At 36.9% G+C, this 16,874-nt stretch overlaps 3 protein-coding genes across 3 annotated transcripts; all 3 read left to right on the forward strand.

Annotated features, from left to right (window-relative positions):
- Positions 1-2,745: 2,745 nt before the first annotated feature.
- LOC141824678 (protein neprosin-like) lies at positions 2,746-4,791 on the forward strand. The gene is made up of 7 exons (XM_074712010.1): positions 2,746-2,946; positions 3,042-3,128; positions 3,226-3,438; positions 3,552-3,704; positions 3,818-3,871; positions 3,970-4,116; positions 4,420-4,791. Exons 1-7 carry the CDS (start codon positions 2,746-2,748, stop codon positions 4,789-4,791), a joined length of 1,227 nt encoding a protein of 408 aa, XP_074568111.1.
- Positions 4,792-8,554: 3,763 nt separating this feature from the next.
- On the forward strand, positions 8,555-11,400 carry LOC141824688 (IQ domain-containing protein IQM1-like). The gene is made up of 10 exons (XM_074712020.1): positions 8,555-8,609; positions 8,987-9,515; positions 9,606-9,720; positions 9,815-9,880; positions 10,002-10,090; positions 10,178-10,265; positions 10,346-10,483; positions 10,595-10,687; positions 10,773-10,874; positions 10,957-11,400. The coding sequence occupies exons 2-10, from the start codon at positions 9,013-9,015 to the stop codon at positions 11,398-11,400; spliced, it is 1,638 nt and encodes a 545-aa protein (XP_074568121.1). The 5' UTR covers positions 8,555-8,609; positions 8,987-9,012.
- Positions 11,401-11,931: 531 nt separating this feature from the next.
- LOC141841270 (GTP-binding protein BRASSINAZOLE INSENSITIVE PALE GREEN 2, chloroplastic) lies at positions 11,932-16,265 on the forward strand. The gene is made up of 3 exons (XM_074729421.1): positions 11,932-13,178; positions 14,906-15,073; positions 15,142-16,265. The coding sequence occupies exons 1-3, from the start codon at positions 11,934-11,936 to the stop codon at positions 15,478-15,480; spliced, it is 1,752 nt and encodes a 583-aa protein (XP_074585522.1). The 5' UTR covers positions 11,932-11,933; the 3' UTR covers positions 15,481-16,265.
- The last annotated feature ends 609 nt before the right edge of the window (positions 16,266-16,874 follow it).

Raw genomic sequence — 16,874 nt, forward strand, 5'->3', positions numbered from 1 at the left:
CATGTAATTAAATATATATGTTTTATCTATAAGAGAACTTGATGAAGAAATTATTATAATGTAATTATTTTACATATATTATATTAGTTTTTCTTCTCTTTTCCTTCTTTAATTAAAGTACTTAAATTCATTGCATTATTATGTTTTCTATTTATAAGCAGAGAGACTAATATATGAATAACTTCTTTATTTTCGTACATTCATTATGCATCAATAATAATAATTATTATTATTTATATAAGTTTAAAATAATAATAGTGTATAAAATATTATTTGTATTATATTCGATGATATTTGAATATTTTAATAGTAAGAGATAATATGAAAGAAATTAATTTAATTAGTTGATGTACAAAAGTACTAGCTAAATATAATCTAATAGGATGTTAATTTTATTTTGATTGATAAATTTATATTTACTATAAAAATATATTTGCTTATACAATATTGAAAATTATATTATTATAACATATTTAATAATAACATAAACTCTCATATTATATTTATTAATTTAAATTTTCTCATCACATGCATGTATATTAGATTCATTCATATCAAATATATCTATGGATCATATTATGATAAAAATTGATTATAGGATTTTTTTTTTCATTTAACTTTTTTAACTTATTTAAATATACGTTCAAATTTTAAATTAGAAGATATACTAATTTGCTTAAGTACTAATATTCACTTTCATATGTTGATTTTGTTATAGGTTTTATAGAATCATCTTCATCATTATTATTTTTACGTCATTTCAACAAGGTTTGAATATTATTTTGCTGCAGAAAAGGGCAAGGGTTCGAATTCTGACGAAGTCAGGCAATACCCTCCTGCGTTGTAATCAACTGTACTTTCTCGATTTACCTCCTCACAGAGGCCGACCGTGTGGGAGCGCTAAGGTGGCGGATCCACCTTTTGCAAAAGAATATTATTTTGCTATATACAAACTCAAATGTTTTTTTACTCATTGGAAAGGATGATCAAAAATGAATATTTCAAAGTCAAAGTGTAAAAAAATCAAAATGCATCAATTTCATTCTTACTAGAAGGGATGTTCAAAGAATAAAAATAATGAAGAAATATTGTTAAAGAGAATTATTGAAATAATTGTTTCTTATGCTTAGGAGACGTAAAAAAATAAGTCAGCAACTCGTCAAGGTCAAGGAGGATAATACAAGTAAGAAATTGAATATCACAAAAAATAATTTAAAAAATAAATAAATTGAGAATAACTTTAAATAAATTTTTTAAAAATAAAAATATTCAAGATTAGTAAGTCTGCAATAAAAATATAAAATATTTAAGATTGATAAATTTATAATAATTAGAAATTTAAATAATATTTTTTATCATGATAATAAATAGAAAATAATTATAATTATAATTAATCTATTTTCTTTATTTAAAATAGTTATTTTTATACTTTAATCAAAATAATATATTTTAATTATTTTTAAAGTAATATAATGTAAAATTTTATTTTTTACAATTTTTTTGAAATTATTTCCTTCTTCTCTTAATCAATTATTTCATTCTAAGTTCCTACCTGATCCGACAGTTTGAATATGCATTAAAAGGATTATTTGGTAGATGGAATATTACCGATAAATTCTTATGAAGTTAGAGGACTGAATTAAATATTAAATAAATATATTCATTTATTTATTTATTTTTGTTGAATTTCGAGATAATGTCCTCTTTCGTAGTTATCGACTGTAACTTCTCGATTTACTTTCTCATAGATAATCGTTGGGATCGACTTAGAGTCGCTGGAATGATGAATTTTACTTTTTACCGCTGTAGAGAACTGAATCAAATCTATATAAGGTTTTGACTTGCCTATGAGTTGTATTTTTCTACTGTTTTGATTTATTTAATCAATGTCATTGATTTTTTTCTTTTATAAAAATATAATTTAAAAAATCTCTAAATTAATATTATAATATAATTTAATAGAATTATTATTTATATAATTTTACCCCTATAAATTGAAATGAAGTCGGGGAGAAAAGATTACCAATTCTCTCGTTTAATTGGAAGGAAAATAAAAGGAAAAAAGAATTATTTTCATTCAATTTAAAATCAAATGGTTAAGTGAAAATAGAAGGTATTAAAGTTTGAAGCTGTAATACTCACAACGTTTCCTCTTTAATTGTTTTCCAAATATGAACGGAAGAGATCAAATGCTGTAATAATATATATAATTCTTTCTTTTTATTCATCGTTTTTTTATTCCTTCTATCCTATTTATTATGCATTCCTTTAATGTGCTTCTTTTTCTTAATCAAAGATCAAAAAGCAAATTGGTAGAGACTATATATTCTTATGGTCTTTATTTCTCTTCACATTAATTTCGTCTTCCAAATGAAGCAGACCCATACTTTCCGAAAATCAAATAATGAAAACAAAATATATTCTATAAATTTTGTCCTGGCACACCACCTACAGAGTATTTAAGAAACCAATAAGTAGATGTATATGGCGCCAACTAGCTCAATTAACAAGGACTTTAATATTTATTGCCAAGATATTAAATTAAAAACCTGTCTTTATCAGAAGAGAGGAGACTTGAGATTTTTCATTATATACTATCGTACGTAGACAAAATACACCGCCATTGAGTACAGCTTTGTTTGGGAGGTTTAATTTGTCCCCTTTGTATGTTGATGGTGCACTCTTCATTAATCTGAGCGTGATGCGATTAATAATGTGCGTGCAGGTTTGCTTCGATTCTCAGGGATGTCTTTGATGGATATTTTTGCAGTCATAGTCACAAGAAGACGAGTGTCGCTTTGTTTCGTGACTTGGAACATCGCTGCTCTTATGATCCATGTCTCGATGATCATTCACACTGTAGCAGTCGTTGATGGAGAAGCTGACGATTCGCATTTAGAAGCCCATCTTAAACGCCTCAACAAACCTGCAGTGAAAACGATGAAGGTAAATTATTAATCTTCCTTCCTTTTGTATATCGATCCATATTGTAAAGAAGAAACTTTTTCTTAATCCCATTTTTGAATTTGTTTTCACTACAGACACAACATGGAGACATATTTGATTGCGTTCCTATGTACAAGCAACCTGCTTTCGATCACCCTTTGCTAGCAAATCACACAATCCAGGTTAATTTGATTAATAGCATGCAATTGCAGTTAATTAACAATAATGTATGATATATCATATATGTGCATGCATGCGTATCAAATCTTAATTATGTAGATGAAACCAAGCTTTGTGCTCAACATGGACTATGATGCTAATCATACTGGTAGTGATCCATTAATATCAACTAAGCATGTGGGGCAATTAGAGATTCAAAGCTGCCCACTGGGTACAGTTCCCATAAGGAGAACTCAGATTAGCGATCTCCGTAGAGTTGCAAAGCTCCAAAACTACGGGAAGCACGATGAATCTGATCACGAAAGACAAGAAGTGAGTAAATTAGATCATGGCTTCTATTGCAAACTAAATGTGTGTATATTAGTTTTTCCACGTAAATTGAATTTAGATGTAGGCATGTGTATATCATTATTAATTCTTTGCAGCAAGCAGGAGTGATGCTAGAACGAGGAGGCCCTTATCTCGGAGCTAGAGGTAGAATAAATGTTTGGGATATAGAAGTCAATGATGGTGAATGGAGTCATAGTGCCATTGAAATTTCAGACCAAAAAAGTGACTTCATTGAAGCAGGATGGCTGGTAATTAGCTAGGTTAAGATGTAGTTAAATTTGATTTCATATATAAGTGCCTCATTTTGGTATTTATTAGCGATGATGAATATATATATTGTATAATTTAATTCCTTCTTCAGGTGCATCCTCAACTGTTTGGTGATCAGAAACCTCGTCTCTACACTTTTTGGACTGTAAGAACTCACTAGATCTCCTCATGCCAATTAACACAGAAACTTAATTAATTTGTAGAATGGCGGCTTTAGTTAATTATATCATCCTAAAATTACAGGCAAATGGGTACTACAATACAGGCTGCTACAATTTGCTCTGCCCGGGTTTCATTCAAGTCAGTCAGAACATTACACTTGGTGGCGTACTCGATCCCACTTCTATCTACAATGGCACACAATACGTATTGGACACAGTAATATACAGGGTAAATAAATGTTGCATGCTTTAATTAATTTGTTGAACCCCATCCCCCGCCCGTACGTTTTGGTGGAGCAAAACTTCCAGATTTACTCTGGTGGTCGGTGGGAAACTTCTGTGGGACTGGGCCGATCACTCAAGGATTGAGTCCATGAAACTGACTGGGATTTATCATTCTTTTTAGCAAAACTACTTTGAAGACCTGTTCGCAGCTATAGGATTAAAGAGAAATCAGTGTTCAAGAATGTACTATAGTTTAATTTTGTTCCTTCCTGCTTGTTTGTGTATAAGTGGCGATGCATGCGTGCAGGATCCGGAGGAAATGAATTGGTGGTTAGAAATGCTTGGAGAACCGGTGGGGTACTGGCCGAAAGAACTCTTCGGTGGGAGATTTGAAGAAGCTATGGAAGTGAAGTGGATTGGGTCGGTCCTGCACTTGATGAGCGGCGTCAACCACACGACGACAATGATGGGAAGTGGGCGGTTTCCGCAGGAAGGATTTGGTAAAGCAGCCTTCTTCCACACTGTTGAGGTGATGAATGAGAGGGGCAAGTACGAACGGCCCATGTATCGAGAGTTTTACCAGACCAATAAGGGCTGCTATGAAGTGGATCCAGTGGTGCAAGATATCTACTTCTATTTTGGAGGCCCTGGTGGTCGTTATACTGGTTGTAGAAACTAGTTCGTGAACTTGTTTGTATCAGCTGTAACATGATACGGAGATTAAAAATGCCTCCGATTATAAATAAAAAACAATTGGATTTCAAATCCTTCAATGTATCATATCTTAATTTATTTTTAAAATGTATATAACTTTTCTGGGTAAATATAAGGATACACTATTAAAGCAGAAGAGGATCTATTTTGCATGATCTATTAAAGCAGAAGAGGAACTATTAAAGATCAAGCTACATTAATGATCTTTTCTGCATGATCTATTTTGCCTTCGTTTGATTTTATCGCGTCAATGGAAGCTGGTCACTTCTATTTTTGCATCATAAGCTAGCTCACCCCTTCTCTCTCTCTGTACTATAGATATTATAGTCTCCACGGGGTAATCAAATTGATATTCAAATGATAGATTTATAATAATAAAATAATATTCAAAGTTTTATATGACTGCACGGTCTTGGGGAATTAGATCCTCCATCAAGGAGGCTGTTCAGTATCATGATTTACAATCCTCCACTAGACCTTGGACTAGACAGTGGAGGGATGTTTGGAACGAGTACTATTATCACTTTTTTTTACAACAATATATATTATAATAAATTAGAAAAAAAATAATGGCTTGACTATTTCATTAGTGTGATAAAACTGTAATCAAAATCTTCTCTCATTTCTCACTTATATGTATTAAAATTAAATTCTTATAATAATATTGTTAAAATAATTTAATTCTTATATATTTACATTAATATTGGACTAAAAAAAACTTGTAGATTCCGATCCTTTATAAATTCATGTTAAGTCAATAAAAAACTTCTTACATCCAAAGCTCATTTTTCGTCATTAATTCAACATGTAATAATCCTGAACGATGAATCTGATTTTCTTTTTCAATTTTTTTACACATTCATTAAGTTTAAATTTGGATTCATAGCACAGTTGAGTGACGGTGGAGGAGCACAATGTTACATGATGCAGAAATGGTCGGACTTTTTCGTAAGAGTTCGAATTTAATTAATCGATAAATAGAGTGATTTTATTTATTAATTTATTTAAACTCCAAAATTTTCTAATGTTGAATGAAGACATTTGGTCACAGTTTGGTACTTGTATTACTTCCCTAATTATTCCTCTTACTATCTATGATCCAGACATTTGGTCCAACTACGAATTAATTAAATTAAAGTTGGCAACTAATAATTAATCAAGCAGAATAAAATCTTACTGTCGGATCGTTAATTATTCGTTAAACCCCATGGTCATGGACGCGGCTACGAAAATTTAACAATACCTAAATATTCAAATATAAAAAGATTTTTTTTCCAATGGCAATTAATATTTTTTAAAGAAAGGTATGCTACCAAATTAAATACAAGATATACTTTAATTTGTTTTCCTTTTGTCGAGGACACACACTTTGTGGTATTAAATAGTTAACGAAGGAAATATTTTGTACCATTCCATTATAGCAAAATAATGATTATCAAGCAATTATATAAATAGATGGAACAACCTTATATACGGACCAATATAAATGTTCGGATCACGTTTGACTCATTTAATTTGTTCGATCTATTTTGCAAAGAAAAAAATCAAAAAAGAAATAGAAGAAAGTATAGCTATATGTGTAATTTCAAACCGGTTGACTTTCTTTTCTTAAAAAAGATTACGTGGCACACACCCCTGTTGCCTTCTGCGTTCTGGTCAATGGTCACAAGTGACAGGAGTTGCTGGGAAGGCCAAATGCGGGCGTTGTTGTTGACCGGACTGCTTTGCTCTCTCCTAAAGAGATCAACCAATCCATTCACACATGTATCCATCTATAAGCCATTCATCCAGTCATCGCCTTCGAATTCTAAATATTGCACCGATTTAAACTTTGGTGATTAGATAAATTTTACACCCAACAATCTGATTCCAAAGTAGCAAGCTTGTTATGATCCATTTTAGATTGTTTTTATTAATCCATCTTAGATTGTTTAAGTCAGTTTATCATGAATTTGATCCCAAATATATGTTTTATACGTAAACAAACTCATACATATACAAAGATTTCAAATTTTAAAAGTTAATATAAGCTCATTTAAAAAATTCTTTATTAATTAAATTGAGTACAAGTTTACTGACTTAAACAATTATTATCCAGAATTATAATAGGGTAAAAAAGAGAAAGAGAAACGAAAAATAAAATTTGTCTAAAAAATTTTAAGCCAAACACAAATTTTAAATTTGTCTAAGGCAAACTTTTTTTTTATATATTAAAATGATTAAGAGCAACAGTTAAGATTAGAATATCATAAACATCATTATCTTTGTTTTTAATATCAATCTAAAGATAAAGTTGACTCATTTAATATACGAGTGGAGTTTTACAAATGAGATTATCTTTGTCTATAATATAATACAAATCTAAAATAAAATTTGACTTATTTCTTCTATTTAACTAAGCATATTATATTAATTTGCCGTATTATATAATTTGCTTAATTAAATTAAACAGACTAAATTAGCCGTAATAGAGTGTGTATATATATATGCAATAAAACAAACTCATTTGTGAAAGATGGACGATTGAAAAGCAAAGTTAACAACAAATTAAATTAAGATCGAAATGATTGTTAGGTGATCAGTCCTAGGAGTCAATTAGTATTGCTGAATAGAGTCACTGAATCCGAATGGGAAGTGGAAAGGACAACCAGTGAGCTTGGGAACTTAGAAGGAGTTGCACGACATTGTGCGAATGAGAAGGTCAAGTGGGCTATTGATTTCAACTGGCAAGGATGTTGACTTGATAGTGTTAATAGATTATGAAATTGGGATGGAAAGAACTACAACATAATTTGCCTGCGGGAGTTAGTCTGGGCTAGCGAGAGGCAGATGCCAAATCGGACGGGAATGGACCGAGCTAGCGACGAGCATCATAAAGTAAAATGTCATCTGATGGTAATCGACTATGACGTAGGGATAAAAGGAGGAACTAGGATTAGCCGGATCCTGTCAATTTTGCCATCCCTTAGAATGTTCGACTGATGTAAAAACTTGTGAGCAGATGTGATGGCATCACTTGTTATTGTGGGCCGAGTAGTTAGCATAAGGTACAGGGGTAGCTGGACGGTGGTCGGACGACATGCATGATTGTGTGCATTTTTCATAAATATGTATCCATCTCTCTATCTCTATAATTAAGATGATCTAGAAGAAACACCATCATTGAACCCTGTCTTAATAGATTGTCCTATTACACGCTTACGCCGCCCACGCTTGATCCATGTTCGCACGAGCCCAATCCAATTCCAATTCATCTGCATAATTTAGTAAATCTGTGTTGTACAAGTGTATATATATTTGACCAGTAGATAGAATACCGTTGCACATTCGACGACAAATTCATTGGGTCCATTCCAAAAAAAAAAAAAAAAAAGATAAAAAAACAAATATATCTATTTTATTGTATTTGTACGTGCAGTATGCCAGATACTTTCAAGATCGAATATAACGTTCTTCAAGTTGCAGATAAAGTAATTGAATTTAAATGACCACTTAATAATGTCAACGATGCCCTGGTCCTTTCTTTGACCTTGGAAAGCATTAGTATTGATTAATTATACTACAAATGACGGCTAAGCCTTGGTACAGATTGTTAATTCTGACTTTTTTTCCAGAACGCACCCACAACCGTGGAATTCGCTCGCTCCCAACTTCACTATAAATAAATGGGAGGGAGGGAAGTAGTCAGAGATTATGCAACGCCGTTTTCTTTCTTCCTTCGATCTACCACGTCGACCAGCAACTGTCTTCCTCCGGTTCTTCCAGTTGCTTCGATCTGCCCGTGTATGCTTCCTTTAATATGCTCCAGCTTCTTCTTCTTCTTCCAACGTACTCGAATTTGTGTATCTGAATTTTCTGAGATATGATTTGCCATGAATGGCTATCAATTCTTTGTTTGTTGTTATAAAGTTTGGAAAAGCCGCTGATTGAGTTAAAGCATTTCAAAGCTTTTGATTTAGTCTGCGAACTAGTTTACGAATCTGGAGGTGTAGCAATCCCCCTAACAAATTGGAGCAATACAAAACATCTTAAAAAAAAAAGAAACTTTCAATACTTCGTCAAACCCTTTCTCTCTTTCCATACTTGTTCGTGCTATTACTGTACTTAGAGCGTTAGGCCATGGAGGTAGATTTGGAACTTATTCAGTTCTACTGTAACAGGAACGTTCAAGGCCAGAGTTGAGTCGATGAGTCCTTCACTTTCATTGCATTCGTGGTATTTGATGGAATGTGTCGGAAGCAAACTGTTTGATTTCGCAGGAGCAGAATCTCTTATGATGAAATCCAGTAGCTGCAGCCAGAAAGACGTCAACAACATGTCATTCAGGTCACTTAGTTTCAAACTAGAAGATCCGTCAGAGAAGATGGAGCCTACTGTGCCAAATGCCCCGGTCATGGATAAATCTTTAAGCTTCAAGAATTGGGAACCCCAAGTGCCAAAACTAGAACCCACATTTTCCTTCAAGAATCAACTCGCAGATGAGCGCGACAAGGAAGTTGTTCCACGGAAAAGATTCAACCTTGTGGTCCCTGAACTAAAGCTTCCTCATCGGTGTTGTCTTCCTGAGTTTACTTCACCTAGGCCTTGGAGCGAGCTTGATGCTGCAGCCACTAAACTTCAAAAGGTCTACAAGAGTTACCGGACTAGAAGAAACCTTGCGGATTGTGCAGTAGTCATTGAGGAACTCTGGTTTGTCTCCGTTCCAACTTGTTTTTAATGTCATGTAGATCAGTTCATCTCAGTTCTAACCTGTTCTGATACAACGTTGTGCATTAATAGGTGGAAGGCGCTAGATTTTGCATCGCTCGAGCATAGCTCCGTGTCATTCTTCAAAGTTGAGAAACCACAGACAGCAGTTTCAAGATGGGCAAGAGCACTAACTAGAGCTGCAAAGGTAGAGATTAAACAATCACTTATGTATTTTGTATAAAACTATTTGTCTCAGAACCTTGTTCAATCAACTTGACCGCCGAATTCACCTTTTTTAGGTTGGCAAAGGTCTATCAAAAGATGAAAATGGCCAGAAGCTAGCACTACAACACTGGCTAGAAGCTGTAAGATTCCATACCCTTGTTTTAGCATAGCTAATGATATTTCAACACAGCACAGGCCTTAATTCTGTGCTGTGTATTGTTTTGAAATGTATCTCTGATTTTAAACATGCAAATTGTGCAGATTGATCCACGCCATCGCTACGGGCACAATTTGCAATTCTATTATGATGTCTGGTTCAAGAGCGAGAGCACCCAGCCATTCTTTTACTGGTAAAACTCAGAAGCATATACAGATCATTTTAGCTATTGAATTCTCCATCTCAATCTCCTATTTCGTCCTTGCTTGCTCATATTCAGGTTGGATGTTGGTGATGGAAGAGAAATAAACCTGGATAATTGCACAAGAAGCAAGCTTCAAAACCAGTGCATTGAATACCTTGGACCGGTATGTTGACCAAGTAGCTAGTTTCTAGGTAACAAGTGGAATTCATGCTTTTGACGTATGTCTGTTGCTTCCATACGCAGAATGAGCGGGAAGCATATGAAGTCATTGTGAGAAAGGGAAATCTCATCTTTAAGAAAAGTGGACTTCCGGTTTCTACTACAGATGGTTCCAAGTGGATATTTGTTCTCAGCACCACAAGGGTGTTATATGTGGGTCAGGTACGTACTAAAACTCTGCATATTTGTCTATCTAGCAGTGTAGCTGCAAATTGGAACATGTTATGTAAGAGACCAACCAATTAACTTCACGATTCATTTTTGTATGAGCAGAAAAAGAAGGGCACGTTCCAGCACTCAAGTTTTTTAGCTGGGGGAGCAACAACAGCTGCAGGGAGATTGGTTGCTGCAGAAGGGGTACTCAAGGTACTTATTGATACACCATTATTTTGCAGTGAAAAAGAACTTTTTTCAGTCTCTTGCTTCTTATTATTCTGTGTTGATTCTTCAGGCCATATGGCCATACAGTGGTCATTACCTCCCAACAGAGGAAAATTTCAAGGAATTCATCATATTCCTTCAAGAGAACGATGTAGATCTGACCAATGTTAAGGTAAATTTTACTTGCACCATATTTGTTTCTTCTCCATCTGAATTCCAATTTGACTATATTCTAACACTTGTTATTAATGCAGAGATGTTCCATTAACCACGACGACTGCACCTCATTCAGAGAAGCCACCGATTGCATAAAAGTCGAGGTTGAGAAATCAACATTGCCACAGGTTTCTGCCAAAATTAACGCAACAGAAACAACCAAAGATTGTGACAAGCAAGGCAATGGCACAGAACAGAGAGTGGACAAAACATTGACACCTGAGTTCAACAAGCGTTTATTGTGCAAGTGGACTACGGCATCCGGGGCTCGAATTGGATGCGTCCGGGATTACCCAGCCGACCTACAATCCAAGGCACTTGAGCAAGTAAACCTGTCACCGAGAGTTACTACTTCACCAAAAGCCCTCCCTGTTCCTTCTCCTCGGCCCAGCCGTGGACTAAGGCTGTCCCCCAGGCTTCAGTATATGGGCATTCCGAGCCCCATTGTCTCTCTTACCCTGCCACAGCAAATGAAAACGTGAGGTAAGGTGACGTGGTGGTGGTGGTGCCAGTGAAGCCGAAACTGATCTGTCGCATTTCACCTTCGGGCACTAACTAAAGGATACCAAGTTTTGTACATAAGCTGGCTTCGGTCACTTTTTCCCTAGAGTTTTATATAGCCTCACTTTATTTTATTGTTTTAATTCTACGCTCACTTTGTTTTATCGATCTGTTGTTTAATTGATAGAGAAATAGAAATCTTCATTTGTTTGAAGTTGGTTTTTCCGCTTGTGAACACCTTTAACTCCCATTCGCTCATCAGCAGGTATTATTAGTTTAAGGCTCAGCAATGACTGCGCCTCTCGCTCGTTCTGAAACTCCCCTTATAAAAACAACGAAATTGGAGAAATTAGATGATTATTTGGAGAAAGCCCAACGAATGCAAGTTTGAATGCTAAATTAATAAATCAGGCCCAGCCCAGAAAGAAGGCCGAACCGAAGCCGCCGTCTTTACCTAAACCCTAAACATCAAACACCTTCCAGGCAAGAAAGAGAGACGTGACAAGTCACAACAATGCTCTTGCTTGCCCGGAAGCTCTCGCCATCTCTCAACAAGCGGCCGGCGTCCTCTCTCGCTCACTTCCGCTACTTCTATGTTTCTCCAAGCCCTTCAAGTTCCGCTTCCTCCTCCTCCTTCCTTCTTCACCGAAGCCGCCACTCTTCTCTTCTCCCCTTATTCTTTCCCTTCCATCGCCCATCCTCCTCCTCCGCCGCTCAGCCACTTCCTCCCCTCTCCGCCCTCCGAGGCGGATGCTATCATGAGGGAGACGATGATGTCGACCGACCCCCTCCTCACCTCCTCCCGCTCTGCCCCGGGTGCGGCGTCCACATGCAGTCCTCTGACCCCGGCCTCCCCGGCTTCTTCACCGCACCGTCCACCAAGTCCCCGGACTACCGCGCCCCCATCGACCGAGCTCGTCCCTTGGGTGCTGACGACACCTCACTGTCGCTCTTCGTCAAATCCGGCCATCTCATGCCGAAGGAGGACCCCGTTGTCCCCGATCAGCCTCCTCGGCCTCTGGTATGCTCCCGCTGTCACGCCCTTCGCCATTACGGCCGCGTTAAGAACCCCTCTTCCGAGAACCTCCTTCCCGACTTCGACTTCGACCACATGGTCAGCCCCAAGATGCTCTCCCCTGCCGGCGCTCGCTCCGTCGTTCTGATGGTCGTTGATGCGGCCGATTTCGACGGCTCCCTTCCCCGAAAGGTCGCCCGGCTGATTTCCTCCTCCATCGAGAAGAATTCCAGGGCCTGGAAGGAGGGAAAGCCCGGGAACGTTCCAAGGGCGGTGCTCGTCGTGACCAAGATTGACCTCCTCCCTTCCTCCATATCTCCCAAGGCGTTGGAGGACTGGGTCAGGAAAAGGGCCAGAGTTGGTGGAGTTAGCAAGTTGACGGCAGTGCACCTGGTGAGTGCGGTCAGGAATTGGGGCGTCCGGAACCTCGTCGATCATGTGAGGGACCTCGTCGGGGTGCGCGGCAATGTTTGGGTAGTAGGGGCTCAGAACGCTGGCAAGTCTACGTTGATCAACTCAATGGCTAGATGCGTTGGGGACAAAGTGAGCCACTTGACAGAGGCTCCTGTGCCGGGCACTACTTTAGGGATCATTAGAATGGAAGGAATTCTCAATGGGAAGGCTAAACTGTTTGACACACCTGGTATACTGCACCCTTACCAGATCACAACGAGGCTGACACCGGAAGAGCAGAAACTTGCCCATATGAGCAAAGAACTGAAACCTAGGACATACAGAATCAAGGTTTGTGATGTTAATTGTACTCTCTTATCCATTTACTTGATGGAATTAAAGATACTAGATTGTTTCATTTTTGAGTTACATGCAATAAAACAATCTGATACAGATAGGTATCTGATTAGTTATCATATCAATTGTTCACATCATGAATGTTTGAGAGCTTAAGAAAAGGACATTAGGCTAGAGACCTGAATTTAGATAGTGTTGGAAAGGGAATAACAACTAAATTTTATGATGTTGTAATTGTTGCTGAAATAAAAGTGGTTATCGAAAGTCTAAGTCGGCGTATTTTCACTAGAATCACAATGTCAGTAAACAATACATTAGAAGGTTATCTTGCTCATTAGAGTTTTGTGATCCATGCGCCTACAGATGGCTTCTTAATTTACTTTTGGTGCCTAGCGAAGTCTACTTGGAAATATCATGAAATTGTTTGTAAGAAAGCTAAAACAGAGCATATGGTCTCAAACTACATTGTCTTGTTATCCATGAATGGTTGGATTAGTTTGAATTTGAAGTAGAAATGGTTAATGTGCTACAACTACAACAAAGTGTGACACATGCTATTTGGGATTAACTGCCAATAAATTCTATACAATGCTACAAAACTCATGGTATGTAGATATTTGAAATTATTTTTAGCTATGTTAAATAAAGTTTTCTCTAGTCTTCCTCTATCCACAACGCATTCAATAGGTGAGACGAATGCGCTAATTGGCTAGATTGTGAACTTCACTTTTGTTACTGCTGAAAAAGAGAATTACAAGCAATTTGAAAATTATTTGGTGTTGAGGAATATGATTAATATTAGTATATTGATGTTTAATGGGGTTGTGCTGAAAATTAATCACTATGATTTTTCTCTTGAATTCTCTATGGATATCAATCCTAAGAAGTGATACTGAGAGATCCAATATCTGTTGTTAGAGTTAACACTTGCTTTGCAAGAAATAGCTACTAATAGGTGCCTATAACTTCATATTCTGATAAAAATGGAACTTCCCTCATGTTGTGATTATATTATTATGAATGTTTACTTTTATTGTAAATGTTCTCTGCTAAAAGCTTGAAAGATAGTCAAAATGGACTTAATTGATGTGATTCTTCCTATATATGATGAGTAGTTTTCCTGCAACTAAATAATCAATCAAGAATTTACCTCTGCAAAATTGCACCATGGAAGGTGCCAAAGGATACACCACTTTAAGAGAATCTGTCAGTTGCTGACTTGCTATTCAATTTGTAGATTTTGAACTATCTTGAATTGTTCAAATAATGAGTTTTTAAGGTGAACCTTATTAATAATTAGGTTGTGTTGGCTTCTTGTGGATGATATGAATTCTTTGTTTCTATTTTCACTGGAGAACTAATACTGAACGTGGATAAATATCCATTTATATTTGTGAATATATATGCAAATCTGGTTAGTTTTTTGTTGTTGAGTTTACAAGTACTCATGATATAACGTTGAGTTGTTTGTCTTTCATGGAAGCGTAGGCCTATTGAATTGAAATCTGCTTGATTCTCGATTACATTTATAGCTTGTCTTAGGGAGAAATTTGTTCCCATTGTGTGAGAAAATGGATGCTGCTTTTTGTCGTCCACACTTTTTAGACTAATAGACATATTTCATCTAGTTTTTTTTGTTTTGTATTGATTCTTCCAGCTTCTTTATTACAGTTTAGTATTAAATTCTTATAATTAATCTTATTAACCTACTTCAAAAACAGTCGCAACATTCTGTTCATATTGGCGGCCTTGTGCGGGTAGACATCGAGAAATCATCAGTTGATTCTATCTATCTCACTGTGTGGGCTTCGCCACTTGTTCCTCTTCACATGGGCAAAACAGAGAATGCAGGCATACTGATAGAAACCCACTTTGGTCAACAGCTACAGGTATTGGAAACAATATTATCATTGATTGTTGTTTGTGGATATAATGGTATCATACATTTTCCCTGCAGCCTCCTATAGGTGACAAACGTGTCAAGGAACTCGGTAAATGGGTGAGAAAGGAATTTAATGTTACTGGGGAAAGTTGGGATAGAAGTTCTGTTGATATTGCAGTTGCTGGTCTTGGCTGGTGTGCTATTGCGCTGAAAGGCCAGGCATTACTAGGCATTTGGACATATGATGGGATTGATGTGTTACAGCGTAACTCATTGATCGCAAAAAGAGCAGCAATATTTGAAGAAGCAGGATTTACTCATTCAAAGATTGTTTTTGAGGCAGATAGTCAGGCTAATAAACTGAAGCACAGCAAATTAGAGAAGAAATTGACTGGATCTTCTACAGCAAATTAGAGACAATGGGGCTCGGAATGCCCATATACTGAAGCCTGGGGGACAGCCTGAGTCCACGGCTGGGCCGAGGGGAAGGAACAGGGAGGGCTTTCGGTGAAGTAGTAACTCTCGGTGACAGGTTTACTTGCTCAAGTGCCTTGGATTGTAGGTCGGCTGGGTAATCCTGGATGCTCCCAATTCGAGCCCTGGATGCCATAGTCCACTTGCACAATAAACGCTTGTTGAACTCAGGTGTCAATGTTTTGTCCACTCTCTGCTCTGTGCCATGGCCTTGTCACAATCTTTGGTTGTTTCTGTTGCGTTAATTTTGGCAGAAACCTGTGGCAATGTTGATTTCTCAACCTCGACTTTTATGCAATCGGTGGCTTATCTGAATGAGGTGTAGTCGTGGTTAATGGAACATCTCTGCATTAATAACAAGTGTTAGAATATAGTCAAAATGGAATTCAGATGCAGAAGAAACAAATATGGTGCAAGTAAAATTTACCTTAACATTGGTCAGATCTACATTGTTCTCTTGAAGGAATATGATGAATTCCTTGAAATTTTCCTCTGTTGGGAGGTAATGACCACTGTATGGACATATGGCCTGAAGAATCAACACAATAATAAGAAGCAAGAGACTGAAAAAAGTTCTTATTCACTGCAAAGTAATGGTGTATCAATAAGTACCTTGAGTACCCCTTCTGCAGCAACCAATCTCCCTGCAGCTGTTGTTGCTCCCCCAGCTAAAAAACTTGAGTGCTGGAACGTGCCCTTCTTTTTCTGCTCATACAAAAATGAATCGTGAAGTTAATTGGTTGGTCTCTTACATAACATGTTCCAATTTGCAGCTACACTGCTAGATAGACAAATATGGCAGAGTTTTAATACGTACCTGACCTACATATAACACCCTTGTGGTGGGCGTGACATATATAGTTCTCATGGACAATATACATACTAAATATACATTTAACACTAAATATTATGCATGGTGAGAATAAAATAACATAGTAAAAAATATTAAGCATCATAAACGTGACAACAAATTCTTCAATGGGGGAGGTCGTTGAGGTGGTTGTGAAGGAGGTCATGGTGGAGGCTTTCTCGGTGGTTGTGGGAGATGGGCGTCGACGGAAGCTTCTGGGACCTTTTGAAGCCCTATGCCCGCAATGAGGGCGTCGACTTCCACCTCAACAGGCACGTCGCCGTCGATCTCTCCTATTGGATCGTCCAACATGACGCCCTCATTTGAAGACGAAACCCTAACGCTCGGAACCCTCACCCGCGACAACATCTTCTTCCGACACGGTCTCCCTCTTCTCCAAGGTTCGAGTTTCTCGACCCAGTCCTCCCCTTTTCCTTCCAAATGGAGGAGAACGACCGGTTAGGGCTCCATTGGCTTGATCAGT

Source organism: Curcuma longa, chromosome 1 (genome assembly GCF_044706935.1).
Source record: "Curcuma longa cultivar G26 ecotype Majalengka, Jawa Barat chromosome 1, ITB_CL_G26_1.1, whole genome shotgun sequence".
Classification (NCBI taxonomy): Eukaryota; Viridiplantae; Streptophyta; class Magnoliopsida; order Zingiberales; family Zingiberaceae; genus Curcuma; species Curcuma longa.

Coding starts and splice junctions, on each gene's coding strand:
- LOC141824678 (XM_074712010.1), top strand. CDS start 2,746: ATGTCTTTGATGGATATTTTTGCAGTCATAGTCACAAGAAGACGAGTG. Junction 3,129..3,225: donor TAGCAAATCACACAATCCAG/GTTAATTTGATT, acceptor TTAATTATGTAG/ATGAAACCAAGCTTTGTGCT. Junction 3,705..3,817: donor TCATTGAAGCAGGATGGCTG/GTAATTAGCTAG, acceptor TTCCTTCTTCAG/GTGCATCCTCAACTGTTTGG.
- LOC141824688 (XM_074712020.1), top strand. CDS start 9,013: ATGAGTCCTTCACTTTCATTGCATTCGTGGTATTTGATGGAATGTGTC. Junction 9,721..9,814: donor CACTAACTAGAGCTGCAAAG/GTAGAGATTAAA, acceptor CACCTTTTTTAG/GTTGGCAAAGGTCTATCAAA. Junction 10,484..10,594: donor GGGTGTTATATGTGGGTCAG/GTACGTACTAAA, acceptor TTGTATGAGCAG/AAAAAGAAGGGCACGTTCCA.
- LOC141841270 (XM_074729421.1), top strand. CDS start 11,934: ATGCTCTTGCTTGCCCGGAAGCTCTCGCCATCTCTCAACAAGCGGCCG. Junction 13,179..14,905: donor CTAGGACATACAGAATCAAG/GTTTGTGATGTT, acceptor CTTCAAAAACAG/TCGCAACATTCTGTTCATAT. Junction 15,074..15,141: donor ACTTTGGTCAACAGCTACAG/GTATTGGAAACA, acceptor TTTTCCCTGCAG/CCTCCTATAGGTGACAAACG.